The following is a 25,057-nucleotide window of genomic DNA, read 5'->3' as shown; positions in this document are numbered from 1 at the left end:
AGTGGGATTAGTGTGTGACGGTTTCTGGGCTGTGGGGAGAGAGGTGGACAGTGGGTTTAGATGTGGGTAGTGGGCTGTGGGGAGTAAGGTGGACAGTGGGATTAGTATGTGACGGAGTCTGGGCTGTGGGGAGAGAGGTGGACTGTGGGATTAGTGTGTGACGGTTTCTGGGCTGTGGGGAGAGAGGTGGAAAGTGGGTTTAGTGTGTGACGGAGTCTGGGCTGTGGGGAGAGAGGTGGACAGTGGGTTTAGTGTGTGACGGAGTCTGGGCTGTGGGGAGAGAGGTGGACAGTGGGATTAGTGTGTGACGGAGTCTGGGCTGTGGGGAGAGAGGTGGACAGTGGGTTTAGTGTGTGACAGAGTCTGGGCTGTGGGGAGAGAGGTGGACAGTGGGATTAGATGTGGGTGGTGGGCTGTGGGGAGAGAGGTGGACAGTGGGATTAGTGTGTGACGGTTTCTGGGCTGTGGGGAGAGAGGTGGACAGTGGGTTTAGTGTGTGACGGAGTCTGGGCTGTGGGAGAGAGGTGGACAGTGGGTTTAGTGTGTGACGGAGTCTGGGCTGTGGGGAGAGAGGTGGACAGTGGGATTAGATGTGGGTGGTGGGCTGTGGGGAGAGAGGTGGACTGTGGGATTAGTGTGTGACGGTTTCTGGGCTGTGGGAGAGAGATGGAAAGTGGGATTAGAGTGTGACGATTTCTGGGCTGTGGGAGAGAGGTGGACAGTGGGATTAGTGTGTGACGGTTTCTGGGCTGTGGGGAGAGAGGTGGACAGCGGGTTTAGTGTGTGACGGAGTCTGGGCTGTGGGGAGAGAGGTGGACAGTGGGATTAGATGTGGGTGGTGGGCTGTGGGGAGAGAGGTGGACAGTGGGATTAGTGTGTGACGGTTTCTGGGCTGTGGGGAGAGAGGTGGACAGTGGGTTTAGTGTGTGACGGTTTCTGGGCTGTGGGAGAGAGGTGGACAGTGGGATTAGTGTTTGACGGTTTCTGGGCTGTGGGAGAGAGGTGGACAGTGGGATTAGTGTGTGACGGTTTCTGGGCTGTGGGGAGAGAGGTGGACAGTGGGTTTAGTGTGTGACGGAGTCTGGGCTGTGGGGAGAGAGGTGGACAGTGGGTTTAGTGTGTGACGGTTTCTGGGCTGTGGGGAGAGAGGTGGACAGTGGGTTTAGTGTGTGACGGTTTCTGGGCTGTGGGGAGAGAGGTGGACAGTGGGTTTAGTGTGTGACGGAGTCTGGGCTGTGGGGAGTGAGGTGGACAGTGGGTTTAGTATGTGACGGATTCTGGGCTGTGGGGAGAGAGGTGGACAGTGGGTTTAGTGTGTGACGGAATCTGGGCTGTGGGGAGAGAGGTGGATAGTGGGTTTAGTGTGTGACGGTTTCTGGGCTGTGGGGAGAGAGGTGGACAGTGGATTTAGTGTGTGACGGAGTCTGGGCTGTGGGGAGAGAGGTGGACAGTGGGTTTAGTGTGACGGAGTCTGGGCTGTGGGGAGACAGGTGGACAGTGGGTTTAGTGTGTGACGGAGTCTGTGCTGTGGGGAGAGAGGTGGACAGTGGGATTAGTGTGTGACGGAGTCTGGGCTGGGGGGAGAGAGGTGGACAGTGGGTTTAGTGTGTGACGGGGTCTGGGCTGTGGGGAGAGAGGTGGACAGTGGGATTAGTGTGACGGAGTCTGGGCTGTGGGGAGAGAGGTGGACAGTGGGTTTAGTGTGTGATGGATTCTGGGCTGTGGGGAGAGAGGTGGACAGTGGGATTAGTGTGTGACGGAGTCTGGGCTGTGTGGAGAGAGGTGGACAGTGGGTTTAGTGTGTGATGGGGTCTGGGCTGTGGGGAGAGAGGTGGACAGTGGGTTTAGTGTGTGACGGAGTCTGGGCTGTGGGGAGAGAGGTGGACAGTGGATTTAGTGTGTGACGGAGTCTGGGCTGTGGGGAGAGAGGTGGACAGTGGGATTAGTGTGTGACGGAGTCTGGGCTGGGGGGAGAGAGGTGGACAGTGGGATTAGTGTGTGACGGAGTCTGGGCTGTGGGGAGAGAGGTGGACAGTGGGTTTAGTGTGTGACGGAGTCTGTGCTGTGGGGAGAGAGGTGGACAGTGGGATTAGTGTGTGACGGAGTCTGGGCTGGGGGGAGAGAGGTGGACAGTGGGTTTAGTGTGTGACGGGGTCTGGGCTGTGGGGAGAGAGGTGGACAGTGGGATTAGTGTGACGGAGTCTGGGCTGTGGGGAGAGAGGTGGACAGTGGGTTTAGTGTGTGATGGATTCTGGGCTGTGGGGAGAGAGGTGGACAGTGGGATTAGTGTGTGACGGAGTCTGGGCTGGGGGGAGAGAGGTGGACAGTGGGTTTAGTGTGTGATGGGGTCTGGGCTGTGGGGAGAGAGGTGGACAGTGGGTTTAGTGTGTGACGGAGTCTGGGCTGTGGGGAGAGAGGTGGACAGTGGGATTAGTGTGTGACGGATTCTGGGCTGTGGGGAGAGAGGTGGACAGTGGGATTAGTGTGTCATGGATTCTGGGCTGTGGGGAGAGAGGTGGACAGTGGGTTTAGTGTGTGACAGAGTCTGGGCTGTGGGGAGAGAGCTGGACAGTGAGATTAGTGTGTGATGGAGTCTGGGCTGTGGGGAGAGAGGTGGACAGTGGGTTTAGTGTGTGACAGAGTCTGGGCTGTGGGGAGAGAGGTGGACAGTGGGATTAGTGTGTTATGGAGTCTGGGCTGTGGGGAGAGAGCTGGACAGTGGGTTTAGTGTGTGACGGAGTCTGGGCTGTGGGGAGAGAGGTGGACAGTGGGTTTAGTGTGTGACAGAGTCTGGGCTGTGGGGAGAGAGGTGGACAGTGGGATTAGTGTGTGATGGAGTCTGGGCTGTGGGGAGAGAGCTGGACAGTGGGTTTAGTGTGTGACGGAGTCTGGGCTGTGGGGAGAGAGGTGGACAGTGGGTTTAGTGTGACGGATTCTGGGCTGTGGGAGAGAGGTGGACAGTGGGTTTAGTGTGTGATGGAGTCTGGGCTGTGGGGAGAGAGGTGGACAGTGGGATTAGTGTGTGACGGATTCTGGGCTGTGGGGAGAGAGGTGGACAGTGGGTTTAGTGTGTGATGGGGTCTGGGCTGTGGGGAGAGAGGTGGACAGTGGGATTAGTGTGTGACGGAGTCTGGGCTGTGGGGAGAGAGGTGGACAGTGGGTTTAGTGTGTGACAGAGTCTGGGCTGTGGGGAGAGAGGTGGACAGTGGGTTTAGTGTGTGACGGAGTCTGGGCTGTGGGGAGAGAGGTGGACAGTGGGATTAGTGTGTGATGGAGTCTGGGCTGTGGGGAGAGAGGTGGACAGTGGGTTTAGTGTGTGACAGAGTCTGGGCTGTGGGGAGAGAGGTGGACAGTGGGTTTAGTATGTGACGGGGTCTGGGCTGTGGGGAGAGAGGTGGACAGTGGGTTTAGTATGTGACGGAGTCTGGGTTGTGGGGAGAGAGGTGGACAGTGGGTTTAGTGTGTGACGGAGTCTGAGCTGTGGGGAGAGAGGTGGACAGTGGGATTAGTGTGTGACGGAGTCTGGGCTGTGGGGAGAGAGGTGGACAGTGGGTTTAGTGTGACGGAGTCTGGGCTGTGGGGAGAGAGGTGGACAGTGGGTTTAGTGTGTGACGGAGTCTGTGCTGTGGGGAGAGAGGTGGACAGTGGGATTAGTGTGTGACGGAGTCTGGGCTGTGGGGAGAGAGGTGGACAGTGGGTTTAGTGTGACGGAGTCTGGGCTGTGGGGAGAGAGGTGGACAGTGGGTTTAGTGTGTGACGGAGTCTGGGCTGTGGGGAGAGAGGTGGACAGTGGATTTAGTGTGTGACGGAGTCTGGGCTGTGGGGAGAGAGGTGGACAGTGGGTTTAGTGTGATGGATTCTGGGCTGTGGGGAGAGAGGTGGACTGAGATTAGTGTGTGATGGATTCTGGGCTGTGGGGAGAGAGGTGGACAGTGGGTTTAGTGTGATGGATTCTGGGCTGTGGGGAGAGAGGTGGACTGTGGGATTAGTGTGTGATGGAGTCTGGGCTGTGGGGAGAGAGGTGGACAGTGGGATTAGTGTGTGACGGAGTCTGGGCTGTGGGGAGAGAGCTGGACAGTGGGTTTAGTGTGTGACGGAGTCTGGGCTGTGGGGAGAGATGTGGACAGTGGGATTAGTGTGTGACGGGGTCTGGGCTGTGGGGAGAGAGGTGGACAGTTGGTTTAGTGTGATGGATTCTGGGCTGTGGGGAGAGAGCTGGACAGTGGGATTAGTGTGTGACGGAGTCTGGGCTGTGTGGAGAGAGGTGGACAGTGGGTTTAGTGTGTGACAGAGTCTGGGCTGTGGGGAGAGAGGTGGACAGTGGGTTTAGTGTGTGACGGAGTCTGTGCTGTGGGGAGAGAGCTGGACAGTGGGATTAGTGTGTGACGGAGTCTGGGCTGTGGGGCGAGAGGTGGACAGTGGGTTTAGTGTGTGACAGAGTCTGGGCTGTGGGGAGAGAGGTGGACAGTGGGTTTAGTGTGTGACAGAGTCTGGGCTGTGAGGAGAGAGGTGGACAGTGGGTTTAGTGTGTGACGGAGTCTGGGCTGTGGGGAGAGAGGTGGACAGTGGGATTAGTGTGTGATGGAGTCTGGGCTGTGGGGAGAGAGGTGGACAGTGGGTTTAGTGTGTGATGGATTCTGGGCTGTGGGAGAGAGGTGGACAGTGGGTTTAGTGTGTGACGGAGTCTGGGCTGTGGGGAGAGAGGTGGACAGTGGGTTTAGTTTGAGTCTGATACAGGGCTGTGGGAAGACAGTGGGTCGGTGGGAACCATGTGTGAGGATGTTGTGGAGTTTCTTATTGGCTCCCGATCTATTCCCCACCCCATGTAAGTGGTGATTGGGGGGGGCAGTGATCGTCATATTCTTCTGAAGCATAATGGAGTGTAAATTGGCCTGTGTTGTGATGGTGTCTGTTTTGGGGGGAAAGGACTCTGAGGTCGAGTTGGAGACATTGTATACAGACTGCTGTCTCCTGCTCCGGTTGCAGGCTGGTCAGGAGTGGAGCTCAGCTGACATCTGCTGCTGAGTGGTGGTACTGCAGGCATCTCCGTCACTGGAGTGTGAGCTAACCCTCGGCTCCAGAGAGCAACAGTCTTTGGATGTCTTATCATTGGGCTTGCATCAGCCTGATGGACCGAGTGGCTGTGATTCTTTTCTCTCATGTTGTTGCAGGTGGCGGAAGTGTGACAAGATTGAACGACGGAGGCAGGAACGTCTAGCGAATGGTATGGGTTAAAGTACGGGTCAAATATGGTGAATCTCCCTCCACACCGTCCAATCGCACAATCCTGGGGTCAGATATGGAGCGAAGCTCCCTCTACACTGTCCCTTCTCACATTCCTGGGGTCAGACACACAGAAGCTTTCCGGCACATTGAATACTTGACAGTGCTGTAAGCTGATACAGGATTTGTGTCCTCAGAACAGAGTCTACATAGCACTGTGCTGTTGTTAGGTGCCTCTTTTCAACATCTGAAATGTACTGCAGGGTGTGCAGTGCTGGGAAAGATTGTCTTTTCAGTAGAACAGAGGAGAGAGAGGGTTGTGGTTTCGAAAGATATTTCCACAGACAAGCCCAGGAAGGTGATGGGAATGTTGGGGGCAATTGAGATGGGCCGATGGGGCTGTGGATGTTCCAGCTTCAGGGAAGGTCAGCTGAAACAGAGTACTCCTCTGAAAAGTTTGCTCATCGTGCAAATGTTCTCGTTGCAGTCACTAGCAAGGATCAGATTTTCAGAGCACTGTACCCATAGGCTGTAGAAAAAGAGAACCACATGGTGAAGACTGAAATCAGACTCACAGACAGATTCTGTCACTCTTAGCAGACTCTTGACTTCACGTCTACCTCGTTGTTTCCCTTATATCTCAACGTCTACCTGCACTCCACTATCTCTGTGACTGACACTTTATTCTGCATTCTGCACTGATGTTATCAATTGAAACAAGATATATGATGATAATAATAATCTAATTTACTTGCACCAGCATCACAGGCACACATAACATTCTTTTAAAAAAACCATAACAAAAAGACAACACATCTGGAGCAAAATAATAATTCTGTACTATTTTAGTCGCCCTGTTATAGGAAAGGTGTTTTGAAATTAGAGTGCAGAAAGGAGTTACATTGACTAGGACTTTATTCGCTTTCTCTGCAGTGTAGGAGATTGAGGGGTGACCTGATAGAGGTGTATAAGATCATGAGGGGAATAGACAGGATGAGGGCAAAGAGTCTTTTCCCTAGGGCTAACAACAACAGGGATCAGGTGAAACTTCAGAGGTGAGATTTAAAAGGTACATCAGGTTCAAGTTTAATTGTCACTGAACCATGCACATGACTGCAGCCAAACATAACAGCATTCCTCTGGGGCCCAAGTGCAAAGCACAGAACCAACAGTCACACACCGCACACAGGACATATCATTTTGATAGGAAAACATACAATTGCAGACTATCTGAGATAGCTTCTTCATGCAGCGGATTTAGAACAAGCTGCCAGTAATAGTAATTTGAGGTTGCACAGTAGCGACGTTTAAAAGCCACCTGTATAAGTATGTGGATAGAAGAGCTTTAGAAGGTTATGTGGCTCATGGGACTAGCTTGCTGGGTTACAGAATGCATGGGCTATATAACTCTTGACTCCAAAAGAAGAGGCTTCTTTAGGCCCCCCTAAACTGGATTACAGGCATGGGTGGAGAAATGGCAGATGGAATTTAACCTGACCAAGTGTGGAGTGTTGAACCTTTTAAGGTCAAAGGTAAACAGACCTACAGGATCCTTAGCACTGTTGATGAGCAGAGGGATCTTGGAGTTCAGGTTCATGGCTCCCCGAAAGTGGCTACACTGGTTGATGGCCTTCATTAGTTGAGGCATTGGATTCAAAAGTCCGTAAGTTATGTTGCAGCTTTGTAGAACTTTAGTTAGGCCGCATCTGTAGTATTGCATACAGTTGTGGTCGCCCCATTATAGAAAGGAAGGGTGCAAAAGAGTTTTACCAAGATGGTGTAGGGATTAGAGGATGTGATGGTGGACAACCTTGGGTTGTTTTCTCTGGAGTGGGGCAATTTTATAAGATTATGAGAGGCAAAGGTGGAGTAGACAGGGAGCATCTTTTTCCCAGGGTTATAATATCTAATACCAGAGGGCAGGCATTTAAAGTGAGAGGGGTAATTTCAAAGGGGATATGTGGTAATTGTTTTACTCAGAGTGGTGAATGCCTTGAGTGTACTGGCTGAGATGACATTAGAGGCAAATACATTAGGGACTTCTTTTTAGGCATCTGTTAGTCTCGAGAGACCATGGATTTGCACCTTTGGAAAGTTTCCAGGGCGCAGGCCTGGGCAGGGTTGTACGGGAGACCGGTAGTTGCCCTTGCTGCAAGTCTCCCCTCTCCACGCCACCGATGTTGTCCAAGGGAAGGGCAAGGGCCGATACAGCTTGGCACTGGTATCGTCACAGAGCAATGTGTGGTTAAGTGCCTTGCTCAAGGACACAACACACTGCCTTAGCTGACGCTCGAACTAGCGACCTTCAGATCTCTAGACCAACACCTTAACCACGGCCACTTAAGAGGGACATTTAAGAGACATTTAAATAGGCACATGAATGTGAGGAAAATGTAAGCATACGGACATTGTGTAGGCATAGCGATCAGTTTGGTTGCCCATTTGATTACAAATTTAATTGGTTCTGCGCAACATTGTGGGCTGAAGGGTCTGTGCTTGTGCTGTACTGTTCTATGTTCTGTGATGTGGGATGGAGGTAGAGAGGGTCCCTACATCCACGGGACATATGAACAAGGTCGGAAGGGAAAAATGAGCCATTGGTGATGTAGCAATGTAAGTGCAAAGGGACCGACCGGATCAGGGGATAAAGGGATGAGTTGGGGGTTAAGGGCTATTCTGTGTTGTATGACTCTGTAACTAGGTATCATTAACTTTGTTATAGGATATGGAGACTGGCTGTCTCTGTGCTGTACCATTCTATGTCCCCAGCCTGGGGGTTGCTAAGATGAGTAAAGGGTTGGGGGGGCATGTTCCGTTTGCGTGGTCTAACATGGGCATTTTATTTTCCTTCCCCTCTACCTACCCCCACACCCCGCACCCCTTCACTGCTCTGTCTTGTCTCCCCTTCCCTCACATCACAACTACACTCTCCCCTTCTCCCTCCCCTTGCACTGTCACTCTCCTGATCCCCTCTTCCACTCACTCCTCCTACCCCCTCCCTTCTCCCTCTCCTCAACTTTACACTCCTCCATCTCTCCTTGCTTCATTACCTCCCACCCCTCCCATTCACACCGTAAACCCCTTCCACTTCTCCACTCTGTCTCCCCTCCCTCTGGTCACCCTCAAACCCTCCTGCTGGCCACCTGGCCCCTCCCCTTCGGCCCACATAGTGCGCAAGCGGAGTCGTTCTGCCCTGCTACCGGTCGTGGACACCCGCCCGGTGATGGGAAAGGATGATGAGGAGTGGCTTCCAGACTCGCGAGGCTATGCTCCCTCCGAGTACGCAGTGGAGATGCCGGCAGGGGAGGAGGAGGCACCCCGCCGCGGCCAGCTCCCTCCCCCCACCGGCTCAGAGACTGCCCTCACCCCCGAGGCACAGCTTCAGCGCAAATCCATCCGCCGCTCGGCCCGGCAGTGGTCCTACTACGCCCTGTTTGAGGAGTCCGACCTTTCTGCCTCTGATGAGGATGGCAAGCCCGGTGCAGGCAAGGGACAGCAGTGGGTGGGGGGGGTGGGTGTACAGTAGGTGAGATCACAGTGCGGGGTGGGGAGGAGCGCAGCTTTGGAGGGGGAGAGAGCGGGAGAAGGAAAGGTGGTGGAGTGAGGGGGATGTAGAGTGTGGTTTGGAGGGGAGCAGCGGAGATGCATGGAAAGAGAGGAGATAGAAGAGGAGGAAAAAATAGGACAGGTCCAGGGACATTAACAGTTTTGAGGGGAGGAGGGGAGGGACAGGGTTTTGGGGTTAGCACAAGTGGGAGGAATGGGGATGGGGAAGTAGGGGAAAATTGTTTGGGCTGTGATGGCTGTGTTTGGTGAGCAAGACGGTCCTCGTTTGGGGTGTTTTGGTGGAGGGGTGGGAATTGGAAGGGGTTGCAGGGTGAGAGTGAGATGTTGGTCTGCGGTTGGCAAGATTGCAGGCGGGTGGGATTGAGGAGGGCGGTGGGTTTGGCAGGTCTGTCCTCGTTTGGCAGTGGGGTAGAAGAGAGGGATTTGGTCTGGGGTTGCTCAGCAGAGATATTCTCGGTCAGGGAGGGGTGTGGGATGATGGAGGAGGTGAGGTTCCTATTCAGGAGGATGGGGTGCAGGACAGGGGTTGAGTTACTGCTGTTGCCATCAATTGTAATCTTGGTCTTTGTTCTCCCTAACCAGACGACTTAGCAGATGTTGATGAACAAGGCCGACTGAAACCACTACACCTCAAATCCCGGAAAAGCAGAGAGAAGGTGAGTGGGAAATGGGAAACACCCGACCTGTGGTGGCAAGCGTTTTGGAGACTAGTCCTTCGTTTGGTCTGACCCAGGGATACGGAGACTGGAACTGTGCACGGTGCTCCCGGTGTGGGTCTGACCCAGGGATACGGAGACTGGAACTGTGCACGGTGCTCCCGGTGTGGGTCTGACCCAGGGACACGGAGACTGGAACTGTACACGGTGCTCCCGGTGTGGGTGTGACCCAGGGATACGGAGACTGGAACTGTGCACGGTGCTCCCGGTGTGGGTCTGACCCAGGAACACGGAGACTGGAACCGTGCACGGTGTTCCCGGTGTGGGTCTGACCCAGGGACACGGAGACTGGAACTGTGCACGGTGCTCCCGGTGTGGGTCTGACCCAAGGATATGGAGACTGGTACTGTACACGGTGCTCCCGGTGTGGGTCTGACCCAGGGATATGGAGACTGGTACTGTACACGGTGCTCCCGGTGTGGGTGTGACCCAGGGATACGGAGACTGGAACTGTGCACGGTGCTCCCGGTGTGGGTCTGACCCAGGGACACGGAGACTGGAACCGTGCACGGTGTTCCCGGTGTGGGTCTGACCCAGGGACACGGAGACTGGAACTGTGCACGGTGCTCCCGGTGTGGGTCTGACCCAGGGACACGGAGACTGGAACTGTGCACGGTGCTCCCGGTGTGGGTCTGACCCAGGGACACGGAGACTGGAACTGTGCACGGTGCTCCCGGTGTGGGTCTGACCCAGGGACACGGAGACTGGAACTGTACACGGTGCTCCCGGTGTGGGTGTGACCCAGGGATACGGAGACTGGAACTGTGCACGGTGCTCCCGGTGTGGGTCTGACCCAGGAACACGGAGACTGGAACTGTGCACGGTGCTCCCGGTGTGGGTCTGACCCAGGGACACGGAGACTGGAACTGTGCACGGTGCTCCCAGTGTGGGTCTGACCCAGGGACACGGAGACTGGAACCGTGCAAGGTGTTCCCGGTGTGGGTCTGACCCAGGGACACGGAGACTGGAACCGTGCACGGTGCTCCCGGTGTGGGTCTGACCCAGGAACACGGAGACTGGAACCGTGCACGGTGCTCCCGGTGTGGGTCTGACCCAGGGACACGGAGACTGGAACCGTGCACGGTGCTCCCGGTGTGGGTCTGACCCAGGGACACGGAGACTGGAACCGTGCACGGTGCTCCCGGTGTGGGTCTGACCCAGGGACACGGAGACTGGAACCGTGCACGGTGCTCCCGGTGTGGGTCTGACCCAGGGACACGGAGACTGGAACTGTGCACGGTGCTCCCGGTGTGGGTCTGACCCAGGGACACGGAGACTGGAACTGTACACGGTGCTCCCGGTGTGGGTGTGACCCAGGGATACGGAGACTGGAACTGTGCACGGTGCTCCCGGTGTGGGTCTGACCCAGGAACACGGAGACTGGAACCGTGCACGGTGTTCCCGGTGTGGGTCTGACCCAGGGACACGGAGACTGGAACTGTGCACGGTGCTCCCGGTGTGGGTCTGACCCAAGGATATGGAGACTGGTACTGTACACGGTGCTCCCGGTGTGGGTCTGACCCAGGGATATGGAGACTGGTACTGTACACGGTGCTCCCGGTGTGGGTGTGACCCAGGGATACGGAGACTGGAACTGTGCACGGTGCTCCCGGTGTGGGTCTGACCCAGGGACACGGAGACTGGAACCGTGCACGGTGTTCCCGGTGTGGGTCTGACCCAGGGACACGGAGACTGGAACTGTGCACGGTGCTCCCGGTGTGGGTCTGACCCAGGGACACGGAGACTGGAACTGTGCACGGTGCTCCCGGTGTGGGTCTGACCCAGGGACATGGAGACTGGAACCGTGCACGGTGTTCCCGGTGTGGGTCTGACCCAGGGACACGGAGACTGGAACCGTGCACGGTGCTCCCGGTGGGGGTCTGACCCAAGGATATGGAGACTGGTACTGTACACGGTGCTCCCGGTGTGGGTGTGACCCAGGGATACGGAGACTGGAACTGTGCACGGTGCTCCCGGTGTGGGTCTGACCCAGGGACACGGAGACTGGAACCGTGCACGGTGTTCCCGGTGTGGGTCTGACCCAGGGACACGGAGACTGGAACTGTGCACGGTGCTCCCGGTGTGGGTCTGACCCAGGGACACGGAGACTGGAACTGTGCACGGTGCTCCCGGTGTGGGTCTGACCCAGGGATACGGAGACTGGAACTCTGCACGGTCCTCCCAGTGTGGGTCTGACCCAGGGATACGGAGACTGGAACTGTACACAGTGCTCCCGGTGTGGGTCTGACCCAGGGATAGGGAGATTGGAACTATGCACGGTGCTCCCGGTGTGGGTCTGACCCAGGGACACGGAGACTGGGACTGTGCACGGTGCTCCCGGTGTGGGTCTGACCCAGGGATACGGAGACCGGGACTGTGCACGGTGCTCCCGGTGTGGGTCAGACCCAGGGATACGGAGACCGGGACTGTGCACGGTGCTCCCGGTGTGGGTCTGACCCAGGGATACGGAGACTGGAACTCTGCACGGTCTTCCCGGTGTGGGTCTGACCCAGGGATACGGAGACTGGAAGTGTACACGGTGCTCCCGGTGTGGGTCTGACCCAGGGATAGGGAGATTGGAACTATGCACGGTGCTCCCGGTGTGGGTCTGACCCAGGGATACGGAGACTGGAACTCTGCACGGTCCTCCCGGTGTGGGTCTGACCCAGGGATACGGAGACTGGAACTCTGCACGGTGCTCCCGGTGTGGGTCTGACCCAGGGATACGGAGACCGGGACTGTGCACGGTGCTCCCGGTGTGGGTCTGACCCAGGGATACGGAGACCGGAACTATGCACGGTGCTCCCGGTGTGGGTCTGACCCAGGGACACGGAGACTGGGACTGTGCACGGTGCTCCCGGTGTGGGTCTGACCCAGGGATACGGAGACCGGGACTGTGCACGGTGCTCCCGGTGTGGGTCTGACCCAGGGATACGGAGACTGGAACTCTGTACGGTCCTCCCGGTGTGGGTCTGACCCAGGGATACGGAGACTGGAACTATGCACGGTGCTCCCGGTGTGGGTCTGACCCAGGGATGCGGAGACTGGGACTGTGCACGGTGCTCCCGGTGTGGGTCTGACCCAGGGATACGGAGACCGGGACTGTGCACGGTGCTCCCGGTGTGGTCTGACCCAGGGATATGCAACCAGTATTCAAGAAGACCTTGTTCAAGTTTAATCTGGATGAGTGCAGAGTGTTGAATTTTGTACGGACAGATGGTTCCAGTGAACGATATGGCCCTGTGCAGTGTTGTAGAAGAGAGGAACTTGGTTCCCTGAAAGTGGTGACACAGGTAGACAGTGGTGAAGGACGTGTTTGGCATGCTGGCCTTCATTTGTCACAGTACTGAGTATCGGAGTTCTGTAGTTACATTGCTGTTGTACGAGACGTTGGTGAGGCCTCAGTTGAAGTATTGAATTCTGTTAAGGTCACTGTGTTATAGGAAAGATGCTATTAAGCTGGAAAAATTGATGAGGTTTAAGAGGATATTGCTGGGACTGAGTTATGGAGAGAAGTTGGGCCAGTTTGGACTTTATTCACTGGAACCTAGGAGAATGAGGGGTAAAATCTTAAAGTGGTGTATCAAATCATAAGAGGCAGAGACAGGGTAAACGCACACAATTTTTTTCCGCAGAGCCTAGGAATCAAGTGCTAGAGGGCACAAGTTTAAAGTGAGAGAAGCGAAATTTAAAAGTAATCAGAGTGCGTGGTAGATATATGGAATGAGCTGCCAGAAGAAGTGAATGAGGCAAATACATTAAGAACATTTGAAAGGTACATGGTTAGGAAAAGCTTAGAGGTGTACGAGCCAGATGCAGGCGATGGAACTGGCTCAGATGAGAATTGTGGATGGCAGAGACGAGTAGATGTCTGAAGGGCTTGTGTTTCCATTGCTGTTTAACTCTATGCTGTCCAATTATCTTCTGGTCACTGTTGAGGAGGAGGGGGCTGTGGGGTTGGAGGGGTTGGGATGGAGGTGTGGAGAGCTAGAGGCTGGGCCAGCTGATGTGTGTTCCCCCTTCTCTCTGTAGGACAGGCCGGTGCTCCTCAGCAAGCAGGATCAGATGGTATTGAGTCCGCTTAGCCCTGTCACCAACGGCAGCAACAGCCGGTACAAGGGTCCCAGCGATGGTGTGCATAGGATCCGAGTGGACTTCAAGGTGAAACTGTGCGTGTGTGTGTGTGGAGTGTCTGTGCCCCGGTGTGTGAGACCCATCCCAAAGTGAGCGTCTAGTGTGTGTGCATATACAGGTGTCCCCCGCTTTACGCCACTTCGCTTTTACGAAAGACCTGCATTAGTAACTGGTTTGCGCATTACAAAGAGGATTTTTGCTTTTATGAAAATTTTTCCCATATAAATTAATGATTCTTTAGTTTACGCCATTTTGGCTTAAGAAAGGTTTCATAGGAACGCTCTACCTTTGTAAAGGGAGGGACACCTGTACTTGTGTCTTTGTGTGAGAGGGGTTTTGGGTGCGGTTATAGGTACTCTGAGATCAGTCAGACTATTCACGTGTATTGGAAGAGCATTTGACGTCTGAGCTTGTATTCAATCCATTATGTTACTGACTGTTCTAAATGTCCGCGGGACCCATTCCCGACTGTGTTACTGAGTGTTCTAAATGTCCGCGGGACCCATTCCCGACTGTGTTACTGAGTGTTCTAAATGTCCGCGGGACCCATTCCCGGCTGTGTTACTGAGTGTTCTAAGTGTCCGTGTGTCCCATTCCCAATGGTGTTACTGATTGTTCTAAACATCTGCTGGACCCATTCCCGACTGTGTTACTGAGTGTTCTAAACATCTGCTGGACCCATTCCCGACGGCGTTACTGAGAGTTCTAGTTCACCGCGGTGCCCATTCCCGACTGTTAATGAATGTTCTAAATTTACATGGGACCCTTTCCAGATGGTGTTACTGAGTAATCTAAATACTGTGGTATGCAAATGTTTGGGCGACCCTGGTCAGGATTTCTGTTACTGTGAATAGTTAAGCAAGTAAAGGTGATCTGATTTCCAAAAGGCATGAAGTTAAAGATGACACATTTCTGTAATATTTTAAGTAAGATTACTTTTTTATTTCCATCTTTTACAGTTTCAAAATAACAAAATGAAAAGGGCCCGAAGTAAAAGTTTGGGCACCCTGCATGGTCAGTACTTAGTAACACCCCCTTTGGCAAGTATCACTTTCTGTAGCCAGCTAAGAGTCTTTCAATTCTTGTTTAGGGGATTTTTGCCCATTCTTCCTTGCAAAAGGCTTCTAGTTCGGTGAGATTCTTGGGCCGTTTTGTATGCACTGCTCTTTTGAGGTCTATCCACGGATTTGCAATGATGTTTAGGTCGGGGGTCTGTGAGGGCCAAAGCAAAACTTTCAGTTAGCGCCTCTTGAGGTAGTCCATTGTGGATTTTGAGGTGATTTTAGGAGCATTATCCTGTTGTAGAAGCCATCCTCTTTTCACCTTCAACTTTTTTACAGGCGGTGTGACGTTTGCTTCCAGAATTTGCTGGTATTTAATTGAATTCATTCTTCCCTCTACCAGTGAAATGTTCCCCATGCCACTGGCTGCAACACAAGCCCAAAGCATGATCGATCCACCTCCGTACTTAACAGTTGGAGAGGTGTTCTTTTCATGAAATTCGGCACCCTCTTTTCTCCAAACATACCTTTGCTCATTGCGGCCAAAATGTTCTATTTTAACTTCATTAGTCCACAGGACTTGTTTCCAAAATGCATCAGGCTTTTTTAGATATTCCTTTGCAAATTTCTGACGCTGAATCTTGTTGTCAGGACGCAGGAAAGGTTTTCTTCTGATGACTTTTCCATGAAGGTCATATTTCTGCAGGTGTCGCTGCACAGTAGAACTGTGCACCACCACTCCAGAGTCTGCTAAATCTTCCTGAAGGTCCTTTGCAGTCAAACTGGGGGTTTTGATTTGCCTTTGTACCAATCCTACGAGCAGTTCTCTGGGAAAGTTTTCTTGGTCTCCAGACCTCAACTTGACTTCCACCGTTCCCGTTAACTGCCATTTCTTAATTACATTACTAACTAAGGAAATGGCTACCTGAAAATGCTTTGCTATCTTATATCCTTCTGCTTTGTGGACATCAATTATTTTAATTTTCAGAGTGCTAGGCAGCTGCTTAGAGGATCCCATGGCTGCTGATTGTTGGGAGAAGGTTTGAGGAGTCAGGGTATTTATAAAGCTTTGAAATTTGTATAACCTGGCCTTTCCTAATGATGATTGTGAATAAGCCATAGCCCTAACAAGCTAATTAAATTCTGAAACCTTGGTAAAAGTTATCTGAGAGCTCAAATCTCTTGGGGTGCCCAAACTTTTGCATGGTGCTCCTTTCCTTTTTTTCCCACTCTAAAATTGTACAAAACAAAAATAATACACTAATCTTGCTTAAAATGTTGAAAAGGATGTTTCATCTTTAACTTTATGACTTTTGGAGATTAGTTCATCTTATACTCAACTATTCACAGTAACAGAAATTATGACCAGGGGTGCCCAAACTTTTGCAAGCCACTGTATCTGTGGGACCCATTCCCGACTGTGTTACTGAGTGTTCTAAATGTCTGTTAGACCCATTCCCGACGGCGTTACTGAGAATTTAAATGTCTGCTAGATAATTTCCTGACAGCGTTACTGAGAATTTAAATGTCTGTGGGACCCATTCCCGACTGTGTTACTGAGTGTTCTAAATGTCCACGGGACCCATTCCCGACTGTGTTACTGAGTGTTCTAAATGTCTGTTAGACCCATTCCCGACGGCGTTACTGAGAATTTAAATGTCTGCTAGATCCATTCCTGACAGCGTTACTGAGAATTTAAATGTCTGTGGGACCCATTCCCGACTGTGTTACTGAGTGTTCTAAATGTCTGCTAGACCCATTCCCGACGGCGTTACTGAGAATTTAAATGTCTGCTAGATCATTTCCTGACAGTGTTACTGAGAATTTAAATGTCTGTGGGACCCATTCCCGACTGTATTACTGAGTGTTCTAAATATCCACGTGGCCCATTCCCGACTGTGTTACTGAGTGTTCTAAATGTCCACGTGGCCCATTCCCGACTGTGTTACTGAGTGTTCTAAATGTCCACGTGGCCCATTCCCGACTGTGTTACAGAGTGTTCTAAATGTCCACGTGGCCCATTCCCGACTGTGTTACAGAGTGTTCTAAATGTCCACGTGGCCCATTCCCGACTGTGTTACAGAGTGTTCTAAATGTCCACGTGGCCCATTCCCGACTGTTCCTGAGTGTTCTAAATGTCCACGTGGCCCATTCCCGACTGTTACTGAGTGTTCTAAATGTCCACGGGACCCATTCCCGACTGTATTACTGAGTGTTCTAAATGTCCACGGGACCCATTCCCGACTGTGTTACTGAGTGTTCTAAATATCCACGTGGCCCATTCCCGACTGTGTTACTGAGTATTCTAAATGTCTACGGGACCCATTCCCGACTGTTACTGAGTGTTCTAAATATCCACGTGGCCCATTCCCGACTGTGTTACTGAGTATTCTAAATGTCTACGGGACCCATTCCCGACTGTTATTGAGTGTTCTAAATATCCACGTGGCCCATTCCCGACTGTGTTACTGAGTGTTCTAAATGTCCACGGGACCCATTCCCGACTGTGTTACTGAGTGTTCTAAATGTCCACGTGGCCCATTACCGACTGTGTTACTGAGTGTTCTAAATGTCCACGGGACCCATTCCCGGCTGTGTTACTGAGTATTCTAAATGTCCACGTGGCCCATTCCCGACTGTGTTACTGAATGTTCTAAATGTCCACGTGGCCCGTTCCCGACTGTGTTACTGAGTGTTCTAAATGTCTACGGGACCCATTCCCGACTGTGTTCCTGAGTGTTCTAAATGTCCAGGTGGCCCATTCCCTACTGTTACTGAATGTTCTAAATATCCACGTGGCCCATTCCCGACTGTGTTACTGAGTGTTCTAAATGTCCACGGGACCCATTCCCGACTGTGTTACTGAGTGTTCTAAATGTCCACGTGGCCCATTCCCGACTGTGTTACTGAATGTTCTAAATGTCCACGTGGCCCGTTCCCGACTGTGTTACTGAGTGTTCTAAATGTCTACGGGACCCATTCCTGACTGTTCCTGAATGTTCTAAATGTCCACGTGGCCCATTCCCTACTGTTAACTGAGTGTTCTAAATGTCCACGGGGCCCATTCCCGACTGTGTTACTGAGTGTTCTAAATGTCCACGTGGCCCATTCCCGACTGTGTTACTGAGTATTCTAAATGTCTACGGGACCCATTCCCGACTGTGTTACTGAGTGTTCTAAATGTCCACGTGGCCCATTACCGACTGTGTTACTGAGTGTTCTAAATGTCCACGGGACCCATTCCCGACTGTGTTACTGAGTGTTCTAAATGTCCACGGGACCCATTCCCAACTGTGTTACTGAGTGTTCTAAATGTCCACGGGACCCATTCCCGACAGTTGTACTGAGTGTTCTAAATGTCCAAATGGCCAATTCCTGACTCTGCTACTGAGTGTTCTAAATGTCCACATGACACATTCCCGACTGTGTTACTGAGTGTTCTAAATGTCTAAGGGACCCATTCCCGGCTGTGTTACTGAGTGTTCTAAATCTCTACGGGACCCATTCCCGACTGTGTTACTGAGTGTTCTAAATGTCCACGTGGCCCATTCCCGACTGTGTTACTGAGTGTTCTAAATGTCTAAGGGACCCATTCCCGACTGTGTTACTGAGTGTTCTAAATGTCCACGTGGCCCATTCCCGACTGTGCTACTGAGTGTTCTAAATGTCCACATGGCCCATTCCCGACTATGTTACTGAGTGTTCTAAATGTCTACGGGACCCATTCCCGACTGTGTTACTGAGTGTTCTAAATGTCCACGTGGCCCATTCCCGACTGTGTTACTGAGTGTTCTAAATGTCTACGGGACCCATTCCCGACTGTGTTACTGAGTGTTCTAAATGTCCACGTGGCCCATTCCCGACTGTGTTACTGAATGTTCTAAATGTCCACGTGGCCCGTTCCCGACTGTGTTACTGAGTGTTCTAAATGTCTACGGGACCCATTCCCGACTGTGTTCCTGAGTGTTCTAAATGTCCAGGTGGCCCATTCCCTACTGTTACTGAATGTTCTAAATATCCACGTGGCCCATTCCCGACTGTGTTACTGAGTGTTCTAAATGTCCACGGGACCCATTCCCGACTGTGTTACTGAGTGTTCTAAATGTCCACGTGGCCCATTCCCGACTGTGTTACTGAGTGTTCTAAATGTCCACGTGGCCCATTCCCGACTGTGTTACTGAGTGTTCTAAACGTCCACGTGGCCCATTCCCGACTGTGTTACTGAGTGTTCTAAATGTCCACGGGACCCATTCCCGACTGTGTTACTGAGTGTTCTAAATGTCCACGTGGCCCATTCCCGACTGTGTTACTGAGTGTTCTAAATGTCCACGTGGCCCATTCCCGACTGTGTTACTGAGTGTTCTAAACGTCCACGTGGCCCATTCCCGACTGTGTTACTGAGTGTTCTAAATGTCTACGGGACCCATTCCCGACTGTGTTACTGAGTGTTCTAAATGTCCACGTGGCCCATTCCCGACTGTGTTACTGAGTGTTCTAAATGTCCACGGGACCCATTCCCGACTGTGTTACTGAGTGTTCTAAATATCCACGTGGCCCATTCCCTACTGTTACTGAGTGTTCTAAATGTCCACATGGCCCATTCCCGACTGTGTTACTGAGTGTTCTAAATGTCCACGTAGCCCATTCCCGACTGTGTTACTGAGTGTTCTAAATATCTACGAGACCCATTCCCGACTGTGTTACTGAGTGTTCTAAATGTCCACGTGGCCCATTCCCGACTGTGTTACTGAATGTTCTAAATGTCCACGTGGCCCTTTCCCGACTGTGTTACTGAGTGTTCTAAATGTCTACGGGACCCATTCCCGACTGTGTTCCTGAGTGTTCTAAATGTCCAGGTGGCCCATTCCCTACTGTTACTGAATGATCTAAATATCCACGTGGCCCATTCCCGACTGTGTTACTGAGTGTTCTAAATGTCTACGGGACCCATTCCCGACTGTTCCTGAATGTTCTAAATGTCCACGTGGCCCATTCCCTACTGTTAACTGAGTGTTCTAAATGTCCACGGGGCCCATTCCCGACTGTGTTACTGAGTGTTCTAAATGTCCACGTGGCCCATTCCCGACTGTGTTACTGAGTATTCTAAATGTCTACGGGACCCATTCCCGACTGTGTTACTGAGTGTTCTAAATGTCCACGTGGCCCATTCCCGACTGTGTTACTGAGTGTTCTAAATGTCCACGTGGCCCATTCCCGACTGTGTTACTGAGTGTTCTAAATGTCCACGTGGCCCATTCCCGACTGTGTTACTGAGTGTTCTAAATGTCCACGTGGCCCATTCCCGACTGTGTTACTGAGTGTTCTAAATGTCCACGTGGCCCATTCCCGACTGTGTTACTGAGTGTTCTAAACGTCCACGTGGCCCATTCCCGACTGTGTTACTGAGTGTTCTAAATGTCTACGGGACCCATAACCGACTGTGTTACTGAGTGTTCTAAATGTCCACGTGGCCCATTCCCGACTGTGTTACTGAGTGTTCTAAATGTCCACGGGACCCATTCCCGACTGTGTTACTGAGTGTTCTAAATATCCACGTGGCCCATTCCCTACTGTTACTGAGTGTTCTAAATGTCTACGGGACCCATTCCCGACTGTGTTACTGAATGTTCTAAATGTCCACGTGGCCCATTCCCGACTGTGTTACTGAGTGTTCTAAATGTCCACGTGGCCCATTCCCGACTGTGTTACTGAATGTTCTAAATGTCCACGTGGCCCATTCCCAACTGTTCCTGAGTGTTCTAAATGTCCAGGTGGCCCATTCCCTACTGTTACTGAATGTTCTAAATATCCACGTGGCCCATTCCCGACTGTGTTACTGAGTGTTCTAAATGTCTACGGGACCCATTCCCGACTGTTCCTGAATGTTCTAAATGTCCAGGTGGCCCATTCCCGACTGTGTTACTGAGTGTTCTAAATGTCCACGTGGCCCATTCCCGACTGTGTTACTGAGTGTTCTAAATGTCCAGGTGGCCCATTCCCTACTGTTACTGAATGTTCTAAATATCCACGTGGCCCATTCCCGACTGTGTTACTGAGTGTTTTAAATGTCTACGGGACCCATTCCCGACTGTTCCTGAATGTTCTAAATGTCCAGGTGGCCCATTCCCTACTGTTACTGAATGTTCTAAATATCCACGTGGCCCATTCCCAACTGTGTTACTGAGTGTTCTAAATGTCCAGGTGGCCCATTCCCTACTGTTACTGAATGTTCTAAATATCCACGTGGCCCATTCCCGACTGTGTTACTGAGTGTTTTAAATGTCTACGGGACCCATTCCCGACTGTTCCTGAATGTTCTAAATGTCCACGTGGCCCATTCCCTACTGTTAACTGAGTGTTCTAAACGTCCACGTGGCCCATTCCCGACTGTGTTACTGAGTGTTCTAAATGTCTACGGGACCCATTCCCGACTGTGTTACTGAGTGTTCTAAATGTCCACATGGCCCATTCCCGACTGTGTTCCTGAGTGTTCTAAATGTCCACGTGGCCCATTCCCGACTGTGTTACTGAATGTTCTAAATGTCCACATGGCCCATTCCCGACTGTTCCTGAGTGTTCTAAATGTCCAGGTGGCCCATTCCCTACTGTTACTGAATGTTCTAAATATCCATGTGGCCCATTCCCGACTGTGTTCCTGAGTGTTCTAAATGTCCAGGTGACCCATTCCCTACTGTTACTGAATGTTCTAAATATCCACGTGGCCCATTCCCGACTGTGTTACTGAGTGTTTTAAATGTCTACGGGACCCATTCCCGACTGTTCCTGAATGTTCTAAATGTCCACGTGGCCCATTCCCTACTGTTAACTGAGTGTTCTAAATGTCCACGGGGCCCATTCCCGACTGTGTTACTGAGTGTTCTAAATGTCCACGTGGCCCATTCCCGACTGTGTTACTGAGTATTCTAAATGTCTACGGGACCCATTCCCGACTGTGTTACTGAGTGTTCTAAATGTCCACGTGGCCCATTCCCGACTGTGTTACTGAGTGTTCTAAATGTCCACGTGGCCCATTCCCGACTGTGTTACTGAGTGTTCTAAATGTCCACGTGGCCCATTCCCGACTGTGTTACTGAGTGTTCTAAATGTCCACGTGGCCCATTCCCGACTGTGTTACTGAGTGTTCTAAATGTCCACGTGGCCCATTCCCGACTGTGTTACTGAATGTTCTAAATGTCCACGTGGCCCATTCCCGACTGTGTTACTGAGTGTTCTAAATGTCTACGGGACCCATTCCCGACTGTGTTACTGAGTGTTCTAAATGTCCACGTGGCCCATTCCCGACTGTGTTACTGAATGTTCTAAATGTCCACGTGGCCCATTCCCAACTGTTCCTGAGTGTTCTAAATGTCCAGGTGGCCCATTCCCTACTGTTACTGAATGTTCTAAATATCCACGTGGCCCATTCCCGACTGTGTTACTGAGTGTTCTAAATGTCTACGGGACCCATTCCCGACTGTTCCTGAATGTTCTAAATGTCCAGGTGGCCCATTCCCGACTGTGTTACTGAGTGTTCTAAATGTCCACGTGGCCCATTCCCGACTGTGTTACTGAATGTTCTAAATGTCCACGTGGCCCATTCCCGACTGTGTTACTGAATGTTCTAAATGTCCACGGGACCCATTCCCGACTGTGTTACTGAGTGTTCTAAATGTCCACGTGGCCCAGTCCCGACTGTGTTACTGAGTGTTCTAACTGTCCACGTGGCCCATTCCCGTCTGTGTTACTGAGTGTTCTAAATGTCCACGTGGCCCATTCCCGACTGTTCCTGAGTGTTCTAAATGTCCACGTCGTCCATTCCCGACTGTGTTACTGAATGTTCTAAATGTCCACGTGGCCCATTCCCGACTGTGTTACTGAATGTTCTAAATGTCCACGTGGCCCTTTCCCGACTGTGTTACTGAATGTTCTAAATGTCCAGGTGGCCCATTCCCTACTGTTACTGAATGTTCTAAATATCCACGTGGCCCATTCCCAACTGTGTTACTGAGTGTTCTAAACGTCCACGTGGCCCATTCCCAACTGTGTTACTGAGTGTTCTAAATATCTACGGGTCCCATTCCCGACTGTTCCTGAGTGTTCTAAATGTCCAGGTGCCCCATTCCCGACTGTGTTACTGAGTGTTCTAAATGTCCACATGGCCCATTCCCGACTGTGTTACTGAATGTTCTAAATGTCCACGTGGCCCTTTCCCGACTGTGTTACTGAATGTTCCAAATGTCCAGGTGGCCCATTCCCGACTGTGTTACTGAGTGTTCTAAATGTCCACGTGGCCCATTCCCGACTGTGTTACTGAGTGTTCTAAACGTCCACGTGGCCCATTCCCGACTGTGTTACTGAGTGTTCTAAATGTCTACGGGACCCATTCCCGACTGTGTTACTGAGTGTTCTAAATGTCCACATGGCCCATTCCCGACTGTGTTCCTGAGTGTTCTAAATGTCCACGTGGCCCATTCCCGACTGTGTTACTGAATGTTCTAAATGTCCACATGGCCCATTCCCGACTGTTCCTGAGTGTTCTAAATGTCCAGGTGGCCCATTCCCTACTGTTACTGAATGTTCTAAATATCCACGTGGCCCATTCCCAACTGTGTTACTGAGTGTTCTAAATATCTACGGGACCCATTCCCGACTGTTCCTGAGTGTTCTAAATGTCCAGGTGCCCCATTCCCGACTGTGTTACTGAGTGTTCTAAATGTCCACGTGGCCCATTCCCGACTGTGTTCCTGAGTGTTCTAAATGTCCACGTGGCCCATTCCCGACTGTGTTCCTGAGTGTTCTAAATGTCCACGTGACCTATTCCCTACTGTTACCGAGTTTTCTAAATGTCCGTTGGACCTGTTCCGACTGTGTTACTGAATGTTCTAGGTGTACATGGGATCCTTTGCATACAACATTACTGAGTATTCTGAATACACACATGGTTCTTCCTGCCCACTGTACCAAAAGTTAATATCCTTCTGACCTACTTTTTGTAGCATTACTATTTTTAATGTACTCAAGCTCTATTTCTTATAGTATCATGGTGTATCCCAAATGTACCTGTGTCCTGTTCTACCTTGATATCATGGGTGTGTTTGCTGATTTCTGGATACACCCAGGCTTCCATCATTGCCTTCTCCAATGTCATTTGGAGAGGCCCTGTTTCAGAGCTGTCTAACTCCTCCTCTCCCTTTCCCGCAGGAGGACTGTAGCATCGAGAATGTCTGGCTGATGGGTGGTCTGAGTGTCTTGTCGTCCGTGCCCATCCAGACCCCTCGGGTTCTCTGCCTGTTGTGTGCCAGTCATGGCCACCATGAGGTAAAGAGGAGGGTTGCTCTGATCAGTGTTGAGCTCAGGGTGCCTCACTGTGTCCACCCAGCCCAAGAGGGGAGTATTGGCAGTGTCATGGGATAGATCGGTTTCTGTCCAGAGATCGCCTGTGGTTCTGCGTGCTAACTAGAGATTGGCAACTAACCAGTGCATTTATTGGTATTCGAAGTGATACCATAGAACAGTCACGCCCTTTGGCCCACAATGTTGTGCCAACATTTTAAGCACATGCCTCTTATCATGTTATACACATCTATGAAGTCACCTCTTCCTCCTTCAGTCCAAAGAGAAAAGCACTTGTTTGCTCAACCTCTCCTCAAAAGACAAGCTCTCTAATCCAGGCAGCATCCTGGTACATCTCCTCTTCACATTCTCTACAGCTTCCAGATTCTTCCAAACATGAGGCAACCTGAACTGAACGTAATACTCCAAGTGTGGTCTAATGAGAGTGGGAGGGAAGGGTTAGTTTGATCTTAGAGTAGGTTAAAATGTTGGCACAACATTGTGGAGCAAATGGCCTGTACTGTGCTGCACTGATCTGTGTTCCCTCCTACATAGCTCTCCATTTTTCTTTCATCCATGTGCCTAAGAATTTCTTAAATGTCTCTAATGTTTCTGCCTCCACCATCAACCCTGGTAGAGCATTCCACGTACCCACCAATCTCTCTCTAAAGTAAAATAAACCTCCTACCTCTAACATACCCCCCTCATACAATTGCCTTAAAATTATGTCCTCCTTCATTAACCACAACACCACTGACCTTTTATAAAGCCATGGTAATTCTCCTCATTGTACTGTTATTTTCTTTTTGTCTTCATGTTTCCTTAATAATGAAGTCCACAACTTTGCTATCAGAAATAGCTTGCCCCAGGAGTAATAATTGTTCCTTTGCTGCACTGTTTCCCAAGGCTGTTCACCGCATCTACTCCATGAGCTATGGCCAGACCATATTGATCACTTGAACACTAACTAAACTGATGAAAAACACTCTCACCATAAAGAAACAGAAATACATCAAAGATAAGGTGGATGAAATGGGTTGAATTGTCTTCTGTACTTTTCAATTATGTGGAGTGAAGTAGATA

General features: G+C 51.3%; 1 protein-coding gene across 5 annotated transcripts in view; it reads left to right on the top strand.

Annotated features, from left to right (window-relative positions):
• kmt2bb (lysine (K)-specific methyltransferase 2Bb) overlaps positions 1-25,057 on the top strand; it is a 180,208-nt gene that overhangs the window by 49,200 nt on the left and 105,951 nt on the right. For all 5 annotated transcript variants that reach the window (XM_073055461.1, XM_073055479.1, XM_073055471.1 and 2 more), the window contains exons 7-11: positions 5,172-5,224; positions 8,394-8,708; positions 9,373-9,446; positions 13,539-13,667; positions 23,843-23,959. In XM_073055461.1, coding sequence (XP_072911562.1) covers positions 5,172-5,224; positions 8,394-8,708; positions 9,373-9,446; positions 13,539-13,667; positions 23,843-23,959 — 688 coding nt within the window. The remainder of the gene's footprint in view (positions 1-5,171; positions 5,225-8,393; positions 8,709-9,372; positions 9,447-13,538; positions 13,668-23,842; positions 23,960-25,057) is intronic.

This window comes from Hemitrygon akajei, chromosome 1 (assembly GCF_048418815.1).
Source record: "Hemitrygon akajei chromosome 1, sHemAka1.3, whole genome shotgun sequence".
NCBI classification, from domain to species: domain Eukaryota; kingdom Metazoa; phylum Chordata; class Chondrichthyes; order Myliobatiformes; family Dasyatidae; genus Hemitrygon; species Hemitrygon akajei.
This window is presented reverse-complemented; position numbering and strand designations above follow the sequence as displayed.